Raw genomic sequence first — 18188 nt, forward strand, 5'->3', positions numbered from 1 at the left:
CCAAAAGATAATGATCATTCGTGAGGCAAATAAACAATGTACGCCCAATGTGTTCTAGAACCGTTCCCCATCCCAGCCAAAGTAAGCAAAGGTTTGTAAATGTGTACTCTCCTGTTCAGCAGTGAGCTGTGATATTACCCCACTAATGCCTTCCTGTGTGACACTGTGCTATACATGATGCTTGGTGTGCTGGTGTCAGCATGGGGAGTTACTGAGCTGTGGTATACTGTGCTATACGTGATGTTTGGTGTGCTGGCGTCAGCATGGAGAGTTACTGAGCTGCTGTATGCTGTGCTATACGAGATGCTTGGTGTGCTGGTGTCAACATGGGGAGTTACTGAGCTGTGGTATACTGTGCTATACGTGATGCTTGGTGTGCTGGTGTCAGCATGGGGAGTTACTGAGCTGTGGTATACTGTGCTATACGTGATGCTGTGTGTGCTGGTGTCAGCATGTGGAGTTACTGTGCTGCTGTATACTGTGCTATACGTGATGCTGTGTGTGCTGGTGTCAGCATGTGGAGTTACTGAGCTGCTGTATACTGTGCTATACGTGATGCTTGGGTGTGCTGGTGTCAGCATGGGGAGTTACTGAGCTGCTGTATACTGTGCTATACGTGATGCTGTGTGTGCTGGTGTCAGCATGTAGAGTTACTGAGCTGCTGTATACTGTGCTATACGTGATGCTTGGTGTGCTGGTGTCAGCATGGGGCGTTACTGAGCTGCTGTATACTGTGCTATACGTGATGTTAAGTGTGCTGTTGTCAGCATTGGGAGTTACTGAGCTGCTGTATACTGTGCTATATGTGATGCTGTATGTGCTGGTGTCAGCATGGAGAATTACTGAGCTGCTGTATACTGTGCTATAGGTGATGTTCTGTACCCGTGTCAGTGTGGGGAGTTACACACACATCAATATAAACACATGCAGTAGGCTAAACCTATTACTAGCAAGGTCATCGAGGCACTAATTGCTAGTGAATTGATAGGCCGGATTCTGGTGAAGAGCCAATTAACTCACCAGTATGTACTTGGAGAGTGGAAAGGAACACAGGGAAAACATGCAAACTCCACACACCCTTGGTAGAGAATCAAACTCATGACCTCTACAAAGGGAAGCAGCACTGCTAACTACTGTGCCATTATGCTGCTCATAATATTGGTTCAGTTTCCCAAAATAATCCGCCATCATTAGTGCGTTGGTTTCTCTTGGAGAATGGACAGGAACGTGGTTCCAGCTTACAAAATGACTTTAATTCTGTGTGGGCAATGGGTGCAATCACCAGACCTCCCCATATATATATTATAACTTATGTAGACCTACTGTATATATTATAGTAATATATTAGGTACTTATGTATTAACTGGGCTCCCATGTTAAATGCACCCCATTTTTTCATACCCCTACTATCCAACTACGCATGGAGTTGATTTTATATAGTGTGGCGAGCGCAGCGAGCCACCGTGCCCGAAGCGTGGCGAGCGCAGCGAGCCCCGCGAGGGGCCGCGGTCTCATAAGAAAAACGGGAGCCCAGATATTACATAAGTACCATATATTACACAGAATGTCTACATAAGCCATATGTACTGCAGGAATTCGCTGTCCCCGGTAATTAGCCTGGAGCAAGGGGCTTTGTGGCTGCGTTTGGTGGCCCTCAGGAATGTTTGAGTCCATGTTTCCCAGTGTTTATGCTGAGGTGGATTTCCTCCCCGCACGCTGAGACGAGTGTCAGACGGGCCTTCATAAACAGTCTTGGTTTGGAAAAACTGATCCTTTTACCACTAAGTAGCACAGACCTAACATCTGTCGCACTTAATCCCGTTTCCTGTTGGACTCTGCGCCCCAGTCAGATCACGGAGCATCTCCGCGTCCTGTTATTGGTGAGGTAGCTTAGCAACGCCGTAACTATGAGCGAACGGTCCTGGGCAGCAGTACAGGGATAGTATGACAGGCCTGAGCATACTCATTACCTATGGATTGTGCTGTGAGTAGTACAATGCACATAATGATGATGAAACACACACTGATCCTCTATAATCAGCACGTTTCACCTTATCATTCATTCTAGAAAATGAGGTAATATAATTCCTGCGTGTCATCATACTATAGTGGTGATACACATAATATACAGTTCTATCGGTGAATTCCCAATCTCTGACTTCACCGCTCCCTGTCTCCGTATCCAGTTCCAAACAGACCAGCATCCCTGCAAATACTGCTTTCACCTTCTATCATGACAACTTTCAGCACAAAAAGGAGTAATTTGGTCTGTGGAGCGGCCTCTAGTGGTCACTGGTGGTAGCCTTTTATATAAAGATTCCCACCTTTATGACACCGTAGTGTTCAGACTGAGCTTTCTGCCCCTTTTTCCTGTACACAACTGATCATCTAGAACTGGCCTTGTCATCTGTACTGGAACCACAAATCTCAGAACGCCCTGCCAGGGGTTGTCTGTATTCTGATTCAATGACTCTTATGTGGCTCTTTTTGGTATCTGGAGGGAGTGTGCGGTTAGTTATATCCCCTCGTCTTATGGTTTCCAAAGAACCAGGGGGAAATGGTATCAAATCCAAAAGATAATAAAATGTGGGCATAGTCTCTATAGAAAAATAAAAGTTGAATTTTAAACTAGATTTTTGTATTGCAATTTGGGAGTTGCCTGGGCCTATGCATTATGATCTATAAGGTATGCTGATTCTTGTAGTTCCACAGCAGGTAGCCTACCTTAGTACTACAATACTTAGCTGTGAGATTATAAATGTTTGGGTCTAGCACTGTACATACACATGAATTAATGTAGTCCCCTATCCCCTTACATCAGGTGTGGGGATAGGGGATAGTTGGCCCTCCATCTGTTGTTGAAATACACATCCCAACATGCCCTGCTACAGTTTTACTATTAGGCAATCGTAAAACTGTTGCAGAGCATGCTGGGATGTGTAGTTCAACACAGGTTCCCATCGCTCTGTTCTGCAAACAGCGAGATCCACAAACGCCAGTAGTTTGAAAGAAAGAAGTGTTTCATTCTTCAGAATAATGTGATCATTAGGGGGCGCTGTTTCTGATGTTTTCTATTTTGTACAATGCTGTGGAATATGTTTTAACGATAATTAGTGTCCTCCAAGCTTTCAGAATAGGCACCTTTTTTTAATTGGTTCTATTATTCATTTGTCTTCCAGCAAAGGGCGGCGTCCAACCCTGATCCTTCGCACTCAGCTGTCAGTTAGAGTGCACGCCATTCTAGGTAAGTGAGCCCATAAAGTTATCCTGGACAGGGACTTGGCCTCCTCTGATGGAGTAATGTATACAGATGTCCTGCGCATCTATCCAGGGCTCCCAATAAGGCTCGGAGAGATGCTCTGTTATTGCTGCCAGGGATACAGCGCACACCCACCTCTTACCCCCGTGTCTGCTCTATCAGATGCCAGAACGCACCTGAGGATCTGTAACACAGGGCTCGCCCCTCTCTGGCCGCACGTAACTCTTCCCTCTTTCCCCCTTGCAGAGAAGTTGTATAACTCCAATGGACCGGAACTGCGGAGGTCTCTGTTCTCTCTCAAGCAACTTTTTCAGGTGGGGAGTCCTTTATTGTCTGGTCAGTGTCACACTCGGTTGCTGTGTGTGTGTTCTAGGAAACTCTTTCTGGCGCGGTACACGCGTGCAGTGGGTTAGGCTGAGGCTTTTTCTTTATGGGGGGGGGGGGCGATTTTTAAGGTCAAGCATTTCAGAAGCAGATATTTCAGTTCGATTGTGTGTGATTGTGGGGCGGTGTGCGCACGCGTTCGTGGTGGATGTGCGTCTTTTCCCCTTGGCCTGTTACTGCTGCATTCACCCATAAAACATCTTGTGTACCTTTACTTAAACTCTAATCAGCCCAGTTGAAACAACCTATGCCTCCAGCTGTCCAGGAACTACAGGTTCCAGCATGTCCTCCCATTCTCTAAACAAGTCGGTTTAAATAATAATCATGAAAACTTGTCGCCATTTTCCTGTGTCGACTTTTTGAAATGTTGGTCTTTTGCTTGTATTAACCTTCATTTGTCCCCCAATTGTGTTCGACCTAGACACTGTTGACCCACTGACCGGATACCGATTGTACATTTGTGTATTAATTCCTTTCCATGTGATTCCTTTCGTAGGAAGACAAAGATCTGGTTCCGGAGTTTGTGAACTCCGAGGGGCTGACATGTCTCATCAAAGTAGGGGCTGAGGCTGACCAGAACTACCAGAACTACATCCTGCGAGGTCAGTGTCCTCCCAGTTCCTGCAGGAATTCCCCAGGGGAGTCCAGAACCGCCTCATAGTTATTGCAGCCTGTGTACACCACCAGTGTGTCTGGTATTAGTGTCCTCTGCGTTCCTGCAGGAATTCCCCAGGGGAGTCCAGAACCGCCTCGTAGTTATATTGCAGCCTGTGTACACCACCCGTGTGCCTGGTATTAGTGTCCTCTGCGTTCCTGCAGGAAATCCCCAGGGGAGTCCAGAACCGCCTCGTAGTTATATTGCAGCCTGTGTACACCACCCGTGTGCCTGTTATTACAGTGTCCTCTGCGTTCCTGCAGGAAATCCCCGGGGGAGTCTAGAACCGCCTTGTAGTTATATTGCAGCCTGTGTACACCACCCGTGTGCCCGGTATTAGTGTCCTCCCCGTTCCTGCAGGAATTCCCCAGGGGAGTCCAGAACCGCCTCATAGTTATTGCAGCCTGTGTACACCACCCGTGTGCCTGGTATTAGTGTCCTCCGCGTTCCTGCAGGAAATCCCCGGGGAGTCTAGAACCGCCTCAGAGTTATATTTCCGCCTGTGTACACCACCGGTGTGCCTGGTATTAGTGTCCTCCCAGTTCCTGCAGGAATTCCCCAGGGGAGTCCAGAACCGCCTCATAGTTATTGCAGCCTGTGTACACCACCAGTGTGTCTGGTATTAGTGTCCTCTGCGTTCCTGCAGGAATTCCCCAGGGGAGTCCAGAACCGCCTCGTAGTTATATTGCAGCCTGTGTACACCACCCGTGTGCCTGGTATTAGTGTCCTCTGCGTTCCTGCAGGAAATCCCCAGGGGAGTCCAGAACCGCCTCGTAGTTATATTGCAGCCTGTGTACACCACCCGTGTGCCTGTTATTACAGTGTCATCTGCGTTCCTGCAGGAAATCCCCGGGGGAGTCTAGAACCGCCTTGTAGTTATATTGCAGCCTGTGTACACCACCCGTGTGCCCGGTATTAGTGTCCTCCCCGTTCCTGCAGGAATTCCCCAGGGGAGTCCAGAACCGCCTCATAGTTATTGCAGCCTGTGTACACCACCCGTGTGCCTGGTATTAGTGTCCTCCGCGTTCCTGCAGGAAATCCCCGGGGGAGTCTAGAACCGCCTCAGAGTTATATTTCCGCCTGTGTACACCACCGGTGTGCCTGGTATTAGTGTCCTCCCAGTTCCTGCAGGAATTCCCCAGGGGAGTCCAGAACCGCCTCATAGTTATTGCAGCCTGTGTACACCACCCGTGTGACTGGTAGTAGTGTCCTCCGCGTTCCTGCAGGAAATCCCCAGGGGAGTCCAGAACCGCCTTGTAGTTATATTACCGCCTGTGTACACCACCAGTGTGTCTGGTATTACAGTGTCCTATGCGTTCCTGCAGGAAATCCCCAGGGGAGTCCTGAACCACCTCTTGGTTATATTACCACCTGTGTACCCCACCCGTGTGCCTGATATTACAGTATTCATTTGGCAGCAACATGTATGTCTTGCTTCTAAACTTTATAAAGTAGTGTTAACATTATAAAATTATGGAAAATGTTAGAAATGTGCATGTCCGGATTTACCTGGATCTTATTGGCTATCCACTGTCACATGTTTTGGAGCCAAACCATGTGACAGGCGATAAGATTCCCATTATGAGATCCAGGTAATTTCGCACCTGCTCATCTGTACTAAATATACATGAAGCCCCATTTCTCCGGGATGCAGTTTAAATCCCGGCGGTCGGGATCCCGACCGCCAAAATCCCGACAGTTTCTCCCTCCGTGGGTGTCCACGACACCCCTGGAGGGAGAATAAATTAGCGTGCCGAGCGTAGCGAGGCACCGGGCCCGCTGTGTGGCGAGCGCAGCAAGCCCGCAAAGGGGGGGGGGGGGCGATCCACCTCCCCCCCCCCCCTGTCAGGATTTCGGCGGTCGGGATTTTGGACGCCGGGATTTCATACTGAATCCCTTTCTCCTATCTATCTATCTACCTACCTATCTATCTATCATGTGCATATATTTTCATATGAATAATGCAATAATTACTATTCCAACATGCATCGTCATGCATCTAGCCTCAATACGCCATGCAGCGTGAGATGCCTGTTAGGAGTGAGCTGACGGGTTCAGAGCAACTCTGTTAGCGTTGGGCTTTTCACAAATTTTGCATATGGGATGGGATCACTAACGACCCACAGGAGAATGCATCGTTAATGATATAGTGCTTACAGACCAGATGATATGCGTGAAAATATCGTTGGCAATGGTCGTTATTGTTTAAAATATCATCTAATGGGCGCGCACCGTCAGTTACGCACCGTCAGTTACGCACAAAGATATGCAATTCTTATGTCGTTAATGAATTGATCCTAGACTCATGGAGTTGCGACTAAAGTACACACTTGCCAGAAAGATGCCTGGCGCTAAGCAGTAACTCATGGGACCTGGCGCGCCGGCAGGTACTGTTTGGCGCAAGTGCATGAATTATGTATGAGGACACATCTGTAGAAATGGCTCTGAGGGGAAAATAAAACCTGCAAAATCAATATCCGCTTCTCCCCAGCTACTTCCAGCAGACTCTCTGCCACGCTGCACTATGTGATAGAGCCCATTACAATCTGTGTGTGCTTTCTTCCAGCTCTGAGCCAGATCATGCTGTTTGTGGATGGCATGAATGGAGTCACAAATCACAACGAGACAGTCCAATGGTTGTACACGCTCTGCGGCAGCCCGGTGAGTGCGCACCACCCCAGAGACTGCATCGGGGGTCGGGATTTCTGCACATTGCTGGACATCTGCATTACATTAGGCTTCTATTCCTAACCAGCCATTCTTTTGGTCTGCTCGTACAGTACCGCCTGGTGGTGAAAACTGCCCTGAAGCTGCTCATCGTCTTTGTTGAATACACCGAGTCGAATGCGCCTCTTCTTATTAAGGCCGTCAATACCGTAGATAACAACCGTGGTAAGTCCGCTGTCTTCACTCAAACCGCACGCCTCTTTGTCTTTGATATTGTTCACTATGTAAATGGATCCGATCCGTCTGTCTATATAAATCTACAACACATGATGAACGAGTTGCGTTCCGCTCGCAGCGCCTCTCTCTGTTGTCAGGTGCAGGATCGTTTGTTCCAGTACTGTGTATCTGCTATTTATATACCAGACGCTACTCCTACCCCTGTAGTTCTACTTGTAGCTGTCAGTCAGCCTGGTGTGAGGACATATAGTTCTCTACCAGGCATCTGTCCGTTTACCCTGCACAGTCACAGCCAAGGTATAGTAGGAGAGTGAGTCGCGTTTTAGAAAAGATTTAATATTAAACAGCTCATTATGAATCAGTGTCTAAGAGGCATCGTCACATAGGAATGTCCAATATAAGCTGATGTGATACGAGAAGGCATTTGTAGAATGTCGCAAATCTATGGAGATTCCAATAACATAGATTTTAAGATGAAGGATGAAGAGAGTTTATATAATGCTGCAAAGTCCAAGATATTGATTTCTGCTATCAGTCATTTTATCTGTGAAATGACTTCAGGGACCCAGGGGGCTTGTGTAATAGCATGCAGGGTGCAGGCTGTGTGGCATTTCCGACAAAAGGTTGACTGGGTCAAAAGGTGGACACAAGCATTAGGTCGACAGTCAAAAGGTCGACATTGGGTTTTTCATGGTTTTTTTTTTTTTACCCAAATGGTGACATGGACACCCTATCGGTGCACTGCGTCCCCTCGCATGGCTCGCTACGCTTGCCATGCTTTGGGCACACTATTATATTCTCCCTCTATGGTCTCGTGGATGGTAGAGCTGTCTGTGTCTGCACATGTCGGATCAAAAAATTCAACGTGAAAAACCCATGTCGACCTTTTTATTGTGGACCTTCCCAATGTTGGCCTAATGCTTGTGTCAACCTTTTGACCCTACCTTAGGCATTTTGACCTTCAGTGGTCGACTTTATGTTTTGTCAACCTTAATAGTGTCGACCTAACGACCGTATACCTTTCTCAAAGGAACAATCAGTTACAAGGCATGGTTTTGTAAATGATTGCCCCTTTAAAAAAATAGTCCAAGCTCAACCGGTAACCTGCTCGTCCGCTGAACTCTGACACTATTCCATCCGGCCCGAGTCTGTATAATAGCTGCTCCCCCTGTATGATATATTAATCACCCGGTTCCAGGTTTAGCAGTATTATTTATTTATTAACACACATATTCTGCAGCGCTGTACAGAGAATATGTTGAACAATCACATCTGCCCCTGTCCTAGTTGAGCTTACAATCTATATTCCCTACCACACGCACACACCGACATTCTAGGGTTAATTTTGTTGGAAGTCAATTAGCCTACCTGTATATTTTGGATTGTGGGAGGAAACCGGAGTACCCAGAGTAAACCCACGCAAGCACGGGGAGAATATACAAACTCCGCACAATTAGGGCCATGGTAGGAATGGAGCCCATGACCTCAGCGCTGTGAGGCAGTAATGCTAACCATTACACCGTCCGTGCTGCCCCTAGCAGTAGCGCAGTATCCTCCTGTTCACGCCTTTACCTCTTTCTCCAGGTACCAGCCCATGGTCCAACTTAATCGACATTCTGGAAGAAAAGAACGGCGTGGACTCTGAGCTGCTGGTATATGCTATGACTCTCATCAACAAGGTAAGCATGAGGAGATGGCATGTGCAGGGCTACTATTGGCATGTGACTTCCACCAGATTAGGCTGCGCAGCTGTGAATGATCTGACCCCAGTTTCTGGCTCTCTGGATGCTGCTGTTCCTGCACTCGTATACAGGCATTTCAGAGGTATGGTTCTGAAACACAAAGGGATCAGGGGAGAATAGAAATCCTTCTGTTTTCATCCAGGGAATATTACCGCCATCGGTCTCCTGCAGAGCCCATAAAGTGGGATTATTAGACGATGTGCTTCTGCTTCCCCAATATGTGTACACCAGGGGTGGCCAAACCGGTCCTCGAGATCTACCAACGTTCCATGTTTTCCAGGTTACCTAGCTGGTGTAGTCATTACTAACTCACATTTTAAAACATGCTGCATTCATTCCTACTATAGATCCACAGGTGGCCTGGAAAACATGCACCGTTGGTAGACCTTGGGGACAGGTTTGGCCACCCCTGGTGTACACGTATACCCCCCGCCTGCCATACTTACAGCTATGTCCGATTACGCGTCTCTTCCTCCCACCGCCTGTGTGCTTATATACCAGCTCTGTGATTGTACTCTCAGCATGTAAACGCCCCCTGCGCACATCTACCTATTTTGCGCTGTTCAAATACATTACTAACGGCCGCCCCAATAGGGTCATCCTACAGTTTCTGCCAATGACCTGCTGTGATGCCCGGGTGACCCTACAGTGTTTTTGTTGATCTACCGTGAGCCGGGCTGGTGTTACGCTACACACAGAGGCATGTTTCCCATTTCGGACCAGGCTCTTGAACCTGCAGAGCTTGTGATCAATAAGTTACACTACTCCACACAACTGTGTAATGTGCAGCAGATCTGGCAGAGTGCGACCTTTCTCTGGCACTGTATGAAACGTCTGATTTGGAACACATGAAAAACAGATGAATGTTTCCTGCTTTGTTGTCATTCCAAACCGGCCCAGAACATGCAGCGTATTAGAGTAAGCGCAGGTTAACTGCAGCCGTACGTGAGCTGGGGAACATCTTGTAGCTGTTCCCTGCGCCCGCGCTTGATGTTCAGACAGTGGGAAGGAGGAAATAACCATGAAATTATCTGCGGCGTATTCTGCCAGCTGTGCCGATGTGTTCTCGTACACCTATGCTTTTTGCGTTGTGTGGTGCCAGGCCACAGGCAGCGATTTCACGACTACATTAGTGACATTGCAGTCAGTGTACCAGGCACACCGGAGGCCTAAGTTAGATGTGGCTGGAGGTGTTATCACTTACATGAAAGCAGCAATGAAAGCACAAATATATTGCTCATATTAGTTATCTGAGCTGCGTCACAGCGTCAAATTATCTGTGACCCCATTGGTCAACTGAGTGGCCAGCCACTGCAGTACTTGGAGAAAGGTCAGGAAATCTTGTACTTCTGTTGGAGATCCTAGCATGGTCCCTCCCCCCACAGGAGCCACGTCACGCCTCCAATCAGTCTGCTGCTGATTGGCGTCCTACCTTGCAGACCTGTTCTGCACATGCCCAGTATGAATGTCACATGCACAAAGTACCGATCATCCAACCATGTCTGAAATGGGCTCTGGATTAGTAATTGTGTGGCAAAGGTTTTAAAGTAAGATGCATAGCACAGCTGGCTGGTATTGTCGTGCCTTGCTACATATGGGTATACGGTTGTTAGACTGTCACATATTAGGTTGACATGCATTGGGTCGACACATGAAATAGGTTGACATGGCTAAAGTCGACAGGGTTGGAAGGTAGACACAAGCAATAGGTTGACAATGGCAAGGTCGACTGTCAAAAGGCCACCATGAGTTTTTCACAGGTTTTTTTGAGCCGACATGTGCCGACTGGTGGTATTTCATGCCCTACCATCCGCTATAGCATGGCGGGAGAATAGAATAGTGTGCCGATCGTAGCGAGGCACCGTGCCCGAAGCATAGCGAGTGCAGCAGTACACTTATATGGTGTCCATGTCGACATTCAGGACAAAGTTAAAAACTTGTTAACGTTTTGACTGTCGACCTAGCCATTATCGACCTAATGCTTCTGTTGACCTTCTAGCCATGTTGACCGATTTCATTTATCCACCTAAGCCAATGAACGTCGAACTAATATGTGTCGACCCTATGACCCATGCCCTACATAGGTTAGTGCCTAGATCATACACAGCAGCTGCATGCAGTGCCAGGGTACCCCGCGCCAGTTAGCCACATTGTGAGACCAAAGTCTGCGGCGCGATGCACAGTGATTCCACCCCAATTGTTTTTGCTAAATTGTCACAATAGCAATTATGAATTGGACGTAGATTTAGACTTCCGGTATAAATGAACCCATAGCGGTGCCATTGTGGTCGTAAATGTGCGTAGCAGCCAGTGCCGGCATAGGGCGGGCTAAGGATAATGCATTGCTGGATAAACCTGCAGTAAGTAGGAAACCTGGTGTTGGATAGGTGCGACGGCCCCTGTGGCTGGGCGGAGGATAAGCCTGGAGAATTTGGGACAAGTTGTGGTTTATTTACTAAGATGGAAGTTCCATCTATTATCTTCTAGGTGGTGGTAAATAAATAAGAAGGAGATTCTGATTGGTTGCTATGGGCAAAATTCTACCTTCATTAGAACTCCCATCTATGTAAATGAACCCCTTTATGTAGAGAACTGTTCTCTTTCCCAGTGGCACAGACCCCGCTGGCAGCAGCATCTACGGTTACATTGTGATCCGCACAGGCTTCTGGCCTACATGTAAGATACATTATTATAAGGGAACAAACATACAATAAAACATGGGAGTAGGTCATTTGGATTATCAAATCTATGTTATTTGCATAGTGGAAAAAGCAAATATGATAAAATACTTATTAGCATCTCACAGACCTGGTGGCATCTGTGTTTAACCCACAAGATGTCCGCAGTAATATGACTGTCATTTGTCAGGAAACGCGCTGTGCATTACTGTCATATGTGAATTGCTTGGTGGAAATGCCCTTCCCGCCGCTGTATGTGCGCCCCCCCCCCCTGCTGTGTGTGCGCTCCCCCCCGCCGCCGTTGTGTGTGCTCCCCCCCACTGTGTGTGCCCTCCCAGCCGCTGTGTGTGCGCTCCCCCCCAGCCGCTGTGTGTGCACTCCCCCCCCAGCCGCTGTGTGCGCTCCCCCCCAGCCGCTGTGTGTGCGCTCCCCCCCAGCCGCTGTGTGTGCGCTCCCCCCCCAGCCGCTGTGTGTGCGCTCCCCCCCAGCCGCTGTGTGTGCGCTCCCCCCCAGCCGCTGTGTGTGCGCTCCCCCCCAGCCGCTGTGTGTGCGCTCCCCCCCAGCCGCTGTGTGTGCGCTCCCCCCCAGCCGCTGTGTGTGCGCCCCCCCCCCCCGCCGCTGTGTGTGCGCCCCCCCCCCCCGCCGCTGTGTGTGCCCTCCCCGCCGCATGAATGATAACATTGCTAGACGTCTCTCTGTTGCCCGGAGCTTCTAATGTAGCTGTTGTTTTTTTTAGCAAATCCATTTTTCAGGACAGCGGGTGAGTTTCAACCACAGTTGAGTCGTTGTTTTAATTCTGAGTTTGATGTGGTGAGGGGACAGCTAAGCGCCCCCATAGAGTAGACTGTTATCCCTCCTCGTTGGTTGGGGATATGGTCACTAGGTTGACGTTATGAAGGTCGACATACATTCGGTCAACCACTAAAGGTTGACACATGAAACAAATCAACCGCTTGACACAAGCATTAGGTCGACATGAGGTTTTCCCAAAAAAAAATTGAGCCGACTTGTGCCGACAGGCAGTATTCCAATCCCTACCATCCTCAAGGGCAGTGATGGCTAACCTTGACACTCCAGCTGTTGTTAAACTACACATCCCAGCATGTCCTGCTACAGTTTTTCTGTTTGGCCATGCTAAAACTGATGCTGGGATGTGTAGTTCAACAACAGCTGGAGTGTCAAGGTTAGCCATCACTGCTCTATAGCGTGGAGGGCGGTACTGTGCCCGAAGCGTGGAGAGTGGATGCGGTACACTGATTCTTTGAAATTCGAGAAATTTTTTGAAAAAAATCAAGCCGACCTTTTGACTGTCGACCTTCTATTTGTCGACCTAATGCTTGTGTTGAGCTTTAGTGGTTGACCTACTGTACGTCGACCTTCATAGTGCCTACCCTATGACCCATACCCGTTGTGGCTCCCAGCGTCATTAGGGGATATAGGCACATACGCGGCACTCACATGGGTATCCTTCTTCTTTGTGCAGACGCTGGTAGCCCTTCCCGATCAGGACTCCTTCTATGACGTCACAGACTGCCTGGAACATCAGGGGATGGAGAAGCTCATCCAGCGACACATGAACAACAAGGGGACGGACCCCGATCTGAAGCAGCGCCTGGCTATGTACGAGGTCAGTGTGTGTGTGATTGCTGCAGGAAGGCTGCGGCAGCTGAGTAATACTCTAAGCTGTGCTGGGACAAGTGGGAGATGGTATCACTCAGACGTATTATTCTCTGTCTATCTGTCATACGTCTCCTGATTCCTGGGCTCTGTCTGAGCGGGACTTCTTGCATTCTTAGCTGCTCCCCAAAGTCACTGATGTGGCCTCTGTGATGTGTGTACTAATCTTTGTGTTCCCTAACACTAATACTGCTTTCATATCGCGTATGTCGGATCGGACCCTGGGTCCGGCACTTTCACATTAAACCCATTCTTCTAACCCAGGTTGAATTTTCGGGTTGGTCAAGATAAGGTTTGGTGCTTTCGCACCGCACCCTGACCCGGGCTATTACCCTGGTTTAAGGTGCGGTGTGAAAAGAGTATTAATGACAACACTGAGAATGCAGCCTGTCAGTTTACTATACCCAACTGACATAACTGGGAATGCAGCCTGTCTGTTTACTGTACACCAGTGACATAACTGGGAGTGCTGCCTGTCTGTTTACTGTACACCAGTGACATCACTGAGAATGCAGCCTGTCTGTTTTCTATACACCAGTGACATCACTGAGAATGCAGCCTGTCTGTTTGCAATACACCAGTGACATCACTGGGATTGCAGCCTATACACTCACTCGGATCCAGTGACATCACTGGGAATGCAGCCTATATGTTTGCAATACACCAGTGAGTGACACACTAATGCAGCCTGTCCATTTACTATACACCAGTGACATCACTGGAAATGCAGCCTGTCTGTTTGCTATACACCAGTGACATCACTGAGAATGCAGCCTGTTTGCTATACACCAGTGACATCACTGGGAATGATACCTGTCTGTTTACACAGTGAAATCACTGAGAATGCGGCCTATGCATTCACTAGGAGCCAGTGACATCACTGATAGGTGGGCACAGCCAGCAAAATGTCTGTCTTCACTGTTTGCAGATTTGTGCTTTGTGCCTGATTCAGAGGCCAGCTCAAAAATCACAAGTTCCGCACTACTGTCCATGCACACGCACCGTGAAACTGTGATCATAAATGATTTCCGTTTCCGAACAGAAGTGGGCTCCAACATGGCATTGCGGGGGCGGGACACTGCATTTTCTTTGGAGCGGCCCGGACAACACAATCGTGTTCCAGGTCACCTCCAAACGCAGACGTTGGCTGGCCTCAGTCAGGCTTTGCAGCCAGGGTGCGGTCAGTAATGTGAGAGTGCTTCGCTGCATAGCACAGCACTCGCACTTTATATGCCTCTTAGTAAGTGACATACAGTGAGTACAGCCTTTAATATGTCTCTCATTTAAACTGTGCCCCGCATCCAAAAAAATAGAAAGTCCAGCGACTATTCTCAGCATGTACTGAGTGGAAACTCACACGGAGATACTGGAGCTGCAAACGCCAAAAACAACATTGAGCTAATGGAAATGAAGTTATGGTTGAAAAATAAATAACATGAAGACATATTATTATGAAATGCAAGAGATGGAATATCTGAGTTCTAATAGGCTGTCCTGTCATGCGCTGCTTCTAGAAGGGACATTGGGATTGGTTCTCACTTGTTGGCTCCCACGCCCGTCTAACCACCATGGGTAAGTGTGGGGGGACGTGGCCAGGAAGAGTGCGGCATATGCTGCTTCCCCTTACTAGGCCTTTTCCCGTAACAGTATGGTAAAGCGCACGAGTTGGTGAAACCCCTGATTAGCCTCACGTTACTTACTGCCCACGTCTCTGCTATTAGTGGTTGTCTCTGTGGAATGTACGGGGAGAGCACGGAGTAAGACATCTCTAGGGCAGTGATGTGAGGACACAGCCGGGCGTGTAGACACTTGCCCACATCCTTCGCTGCACATTGAAACATGCTGTAGACAGAGACAGAAGGCCACTTTGTGGTCACCCCGTCCCCTTACATTACAAATTAAGATTGATTTACCTGCTGGAAGACTGCGTGTCACACCCAGTAACCGCTGTGTACCTCCAGCTTCCTGCTCACGTGGGGGGTGGTGTACCGTGGTGTTACACCTAGTGACATATTGATGCATTACATAGCAAAGTGCTTCTCAATCACCCTAACAGTCCATGACTGGGCACTGGCGGCTAGATTGAAATCAATCACCTGAATTAAAGCATGGATATTTATTCCTAAATCCTGGACTTAGCACAAGCAGTTAACGGAGGCGTCTGGTCTTTTCTGTCCTGCTCCTCTCTCTGATGTCACAGCGAGATCATACCCCAGTTTCTCTCTAGGGGGCCCATTTATTATAGGATGGCATATACAGGGTGATCTGGGCAGGATCTACTTGTAATATGCAATACTTTTCAGCAGGATTTTCCTTCCTACACTCGCAGGGACAAGGGCCCATCCCAGCGATGTGCTCAGCCGGGTGCTGGGGGGTCTTCGCATGCACTGACCCACCACCAACATTGCTGGCTGCCCCGATGGCAGTGTGGTATGTAACCCAATTGCCATCTCAGAATGGCGGTAGCCCCAGTACTCAATGTGATGCTGTCTGATGTTGATACATCAGGCAGCATCACATCCCCTATAGAAACGGGTGTTTTGGGAGAATTAGCTGCAAATATGACATATTAAATGGGCCCCTGGGTCACCAAGCTATACAGTGGTGAAAACGGCATCCAAATTCACCCGGGAGTGTTTGCCTGATGCCGGAACAGACAGAAAACCGTGTTCAGAATTTTTGTTTCTGCCCCATAGTTCATAAACAGTGTCTAGGAGTATATGTTTCAAACAAAAATCTTTATGAACAGTTACTACCATATATATATATATATATTCCTTACCGTGACCTTTGACAGCCTTATTGATATTGTTTTCTCTTTAGCAACAGTTGCCATGTGACTGGTGCCTCAGATAGTGACTGGCTGATAGCGCAGATATTGGGTGCTGCCTCTTAATTATGTCATATCACTTATCAGCTCTGGCACGACCTTGGCACAGAGCTTGCCATATAACACTTGATCCCTGCCAAGGCTGGAAACATATGCTGGCTGGGTGATGTCACCGGGAGGGTGAAGCGTGGACCTCACGTCACTCATGATTACGCTTCCTGTGTGTATGTGTGTGTATAGGAGTAGATTCTGTGTGACACCCGAGGAAAGGTGAATACAGAACCACTTGGGAGCCATCTTGGCTGTACATAAGGCATCTGTAAGCAGGACACTGCTGAGTTATTGCAGATGTCTGTTACAAAGGGGCCTACACCGCTTCAGCTTGCAAAATGGCTGCCTCCATGACTGAAAATGTCAAGTATAGTGTAATAACTTCAGTAAATCATGGAATTAATTTGCTCATTTGCCTGTGTATCTGTGCCTTCCATACGTAACCAAATATTTTTTTTCCTGAACACTATATTTCCTGCTGCCACATTATTTTCTGTGGTCCTTTTGTGTAGGTTATGACAAGTACAAGTTGGTAGTTAATGGTGTTTTATTCCTGTATTTGGTGCAGAGCGCTTTAAGACTCGAGGATGGCGACAGCGAGGAATCCTCTGGCGGCCCACGCAAGGACCGTAGGAAAAATTCCCTGGGGGTAGAAGAGGTCCGGCGCTCAAGGCGTTCCCTGGGCAACAGTGCAGAAGTATGGGCAAAAATAAGCAACTCTACGCCACAGACTGTGCCGGTGGAGAATAGCATTCCTCTGCAGTCTACCATTAAAACCTGCACCTTGAAGAAGCCTACAGTTTGCGTGTTGCCACCCTCTCCGCCCAAGCAGCCAGAGGTAGAGACGCCTGCGACTCATCCTGTTAGCACTGAGGAACCAAGTCCAGACCCGCTGCCCTCTGAAGTGCCGGCACCGGCGGAGCAGTAAGTCACTGACTGTCCATACTGTATTTTCCCTCTATGCACATCTCACTTCCTGCCTGTAGGCTATTAGGAAAATGAGCACAGGGTTTTGGTAATTGTGTGGTACTGAAAACACAACATGCAAACATTCCCGGGCCCTGTACGTTTTGGTCCAGTTTTTAGTTCTGCTCAGATCACCTGGTGTTTGGAAAGGGTGTGGTATAACACACTGACAGTAGGGATTCCGACAGTCATTACTCAGACATCGGAATCCGACTGCACAGCGGGGGGAGCGCAACGAAGCCTCTTGTGGGCTCGCCGCGCTGTGGGCACGGTGGCGAGCTGCGCACGCCACCTATTTTATTCTCCTTCTATGGGGGTCGTGGACCCCCCCCCCCCCCCACGAGGGAGCAGTCGGGATTCCGACGTCAGAGGAATAACTGTCGGAATCCCGACTGTCGGGGAGCCTTCTGGCAACCTTTGGAAGTGTATTCACAGGCTCTGAACAAACTGGGAATCCTATATCTGATCTGGTGTTCTAGTGCCACCTAGTGGCAACAGAAGAGTAATGCAAGCTTTATAGATATTCATTGCTTGTAGAGTATGTGGGATGCGGTCAGCAGGCCTACTACTATTGGCCGACACATTTAGTCGACAAACCTTAGGTCGAAAGGTTGACACAAGCAATAGGTCGACATGCGTTTTTTTAAAAGGTGTGTTTGTCATACTTTATAATCCAAGTGGACAGAGTTAGCATAATATAGTGTACTGATCTCAGCAAGGCACTGTGCCCGAAGCATGTCAAGCATACGCGGTACACTTTACGGTGTCCATGTCGACCTATGCTGACACAGACACGAAAAACTGTGAAACCGCTTGTCGACCCTTTCAATGTCCACATATTGCTTGTGTCAACCTTTTAATCATGACGATTTAAGGTATGTGGAACTTTTCTATGTATCGACCGTGACCCATGCTTGACAATGTTATAAAACACTATAATAAGGCAAGTCTCTTTCCATCTTATGTAATCAGTTTAAATATTGGAAATAGCGTTAAGGGGCCTACACATGCAATGACAATGCTGAGCGATGCTGGAATGCTC

At 48.3% G+C, this 18188-nt stretch overlaps 1 protein-coding gene across 4 annotated transcripts in view; it reads left to right on the forward strand.

The window, feature by feature from the left end:
• FHOD1 (formin homology 2 domain containing 1) overlaps nucleotides 1-18188 on the forward strand; it is a 97339-nt gene that overhangs the window by 51446 nt on the left and 27705 nt on the right. For all 4 annotated transcript variants that reach the window (XM_083164342.1, XM_083164340.1, XM_083164341.1 and 1 more), the window contains 8 exons: nucleotides 3180-3244; nucleotides 3506-3573; nucleotides 4140-4245; nucleotides 6865-6959; nucleotides 7079-7190; nucleotides 8787-8881; nucleotides 13106-13249; nucleotides 16749-17104. In XM_083164342.1, coding sequence (XP_083020468.1) covers nucleotides 3180-3244; nucleotides 3506-3573; nucleotides 4140-4245; nucleotides 6865-6959; nucleotides 7079-7190; nucleotides 8787-8881; nucleotides 13106-13249; nucleotides 16749-17104 — 1041 coding nt within the window. The remainder of the gene's footprint in view (nucleotides 1-3179; nucleotides 3245-3505; nucleotides 3574-4139; nucleotides 4246-6864; nucleotides 6960-7078; nucleotides 7191-8786; nucleotides 8882-13105; nucleotides 13250-16748; nucleotides 17105-18188) is intronic.

This window comes from Crinia signifera, chromosome 11 (genome assembly GCF_055691185.1).
Source record: "Crinia signifera chromosome 11, ASM5569118v1, whole genome shotgun sequence".
Lineage (NCBI taxonomy): Eukaryota > Metazoa > Chordata > Amphibia > Anura > Myobatrachidae > Crinia > Crinia signifera.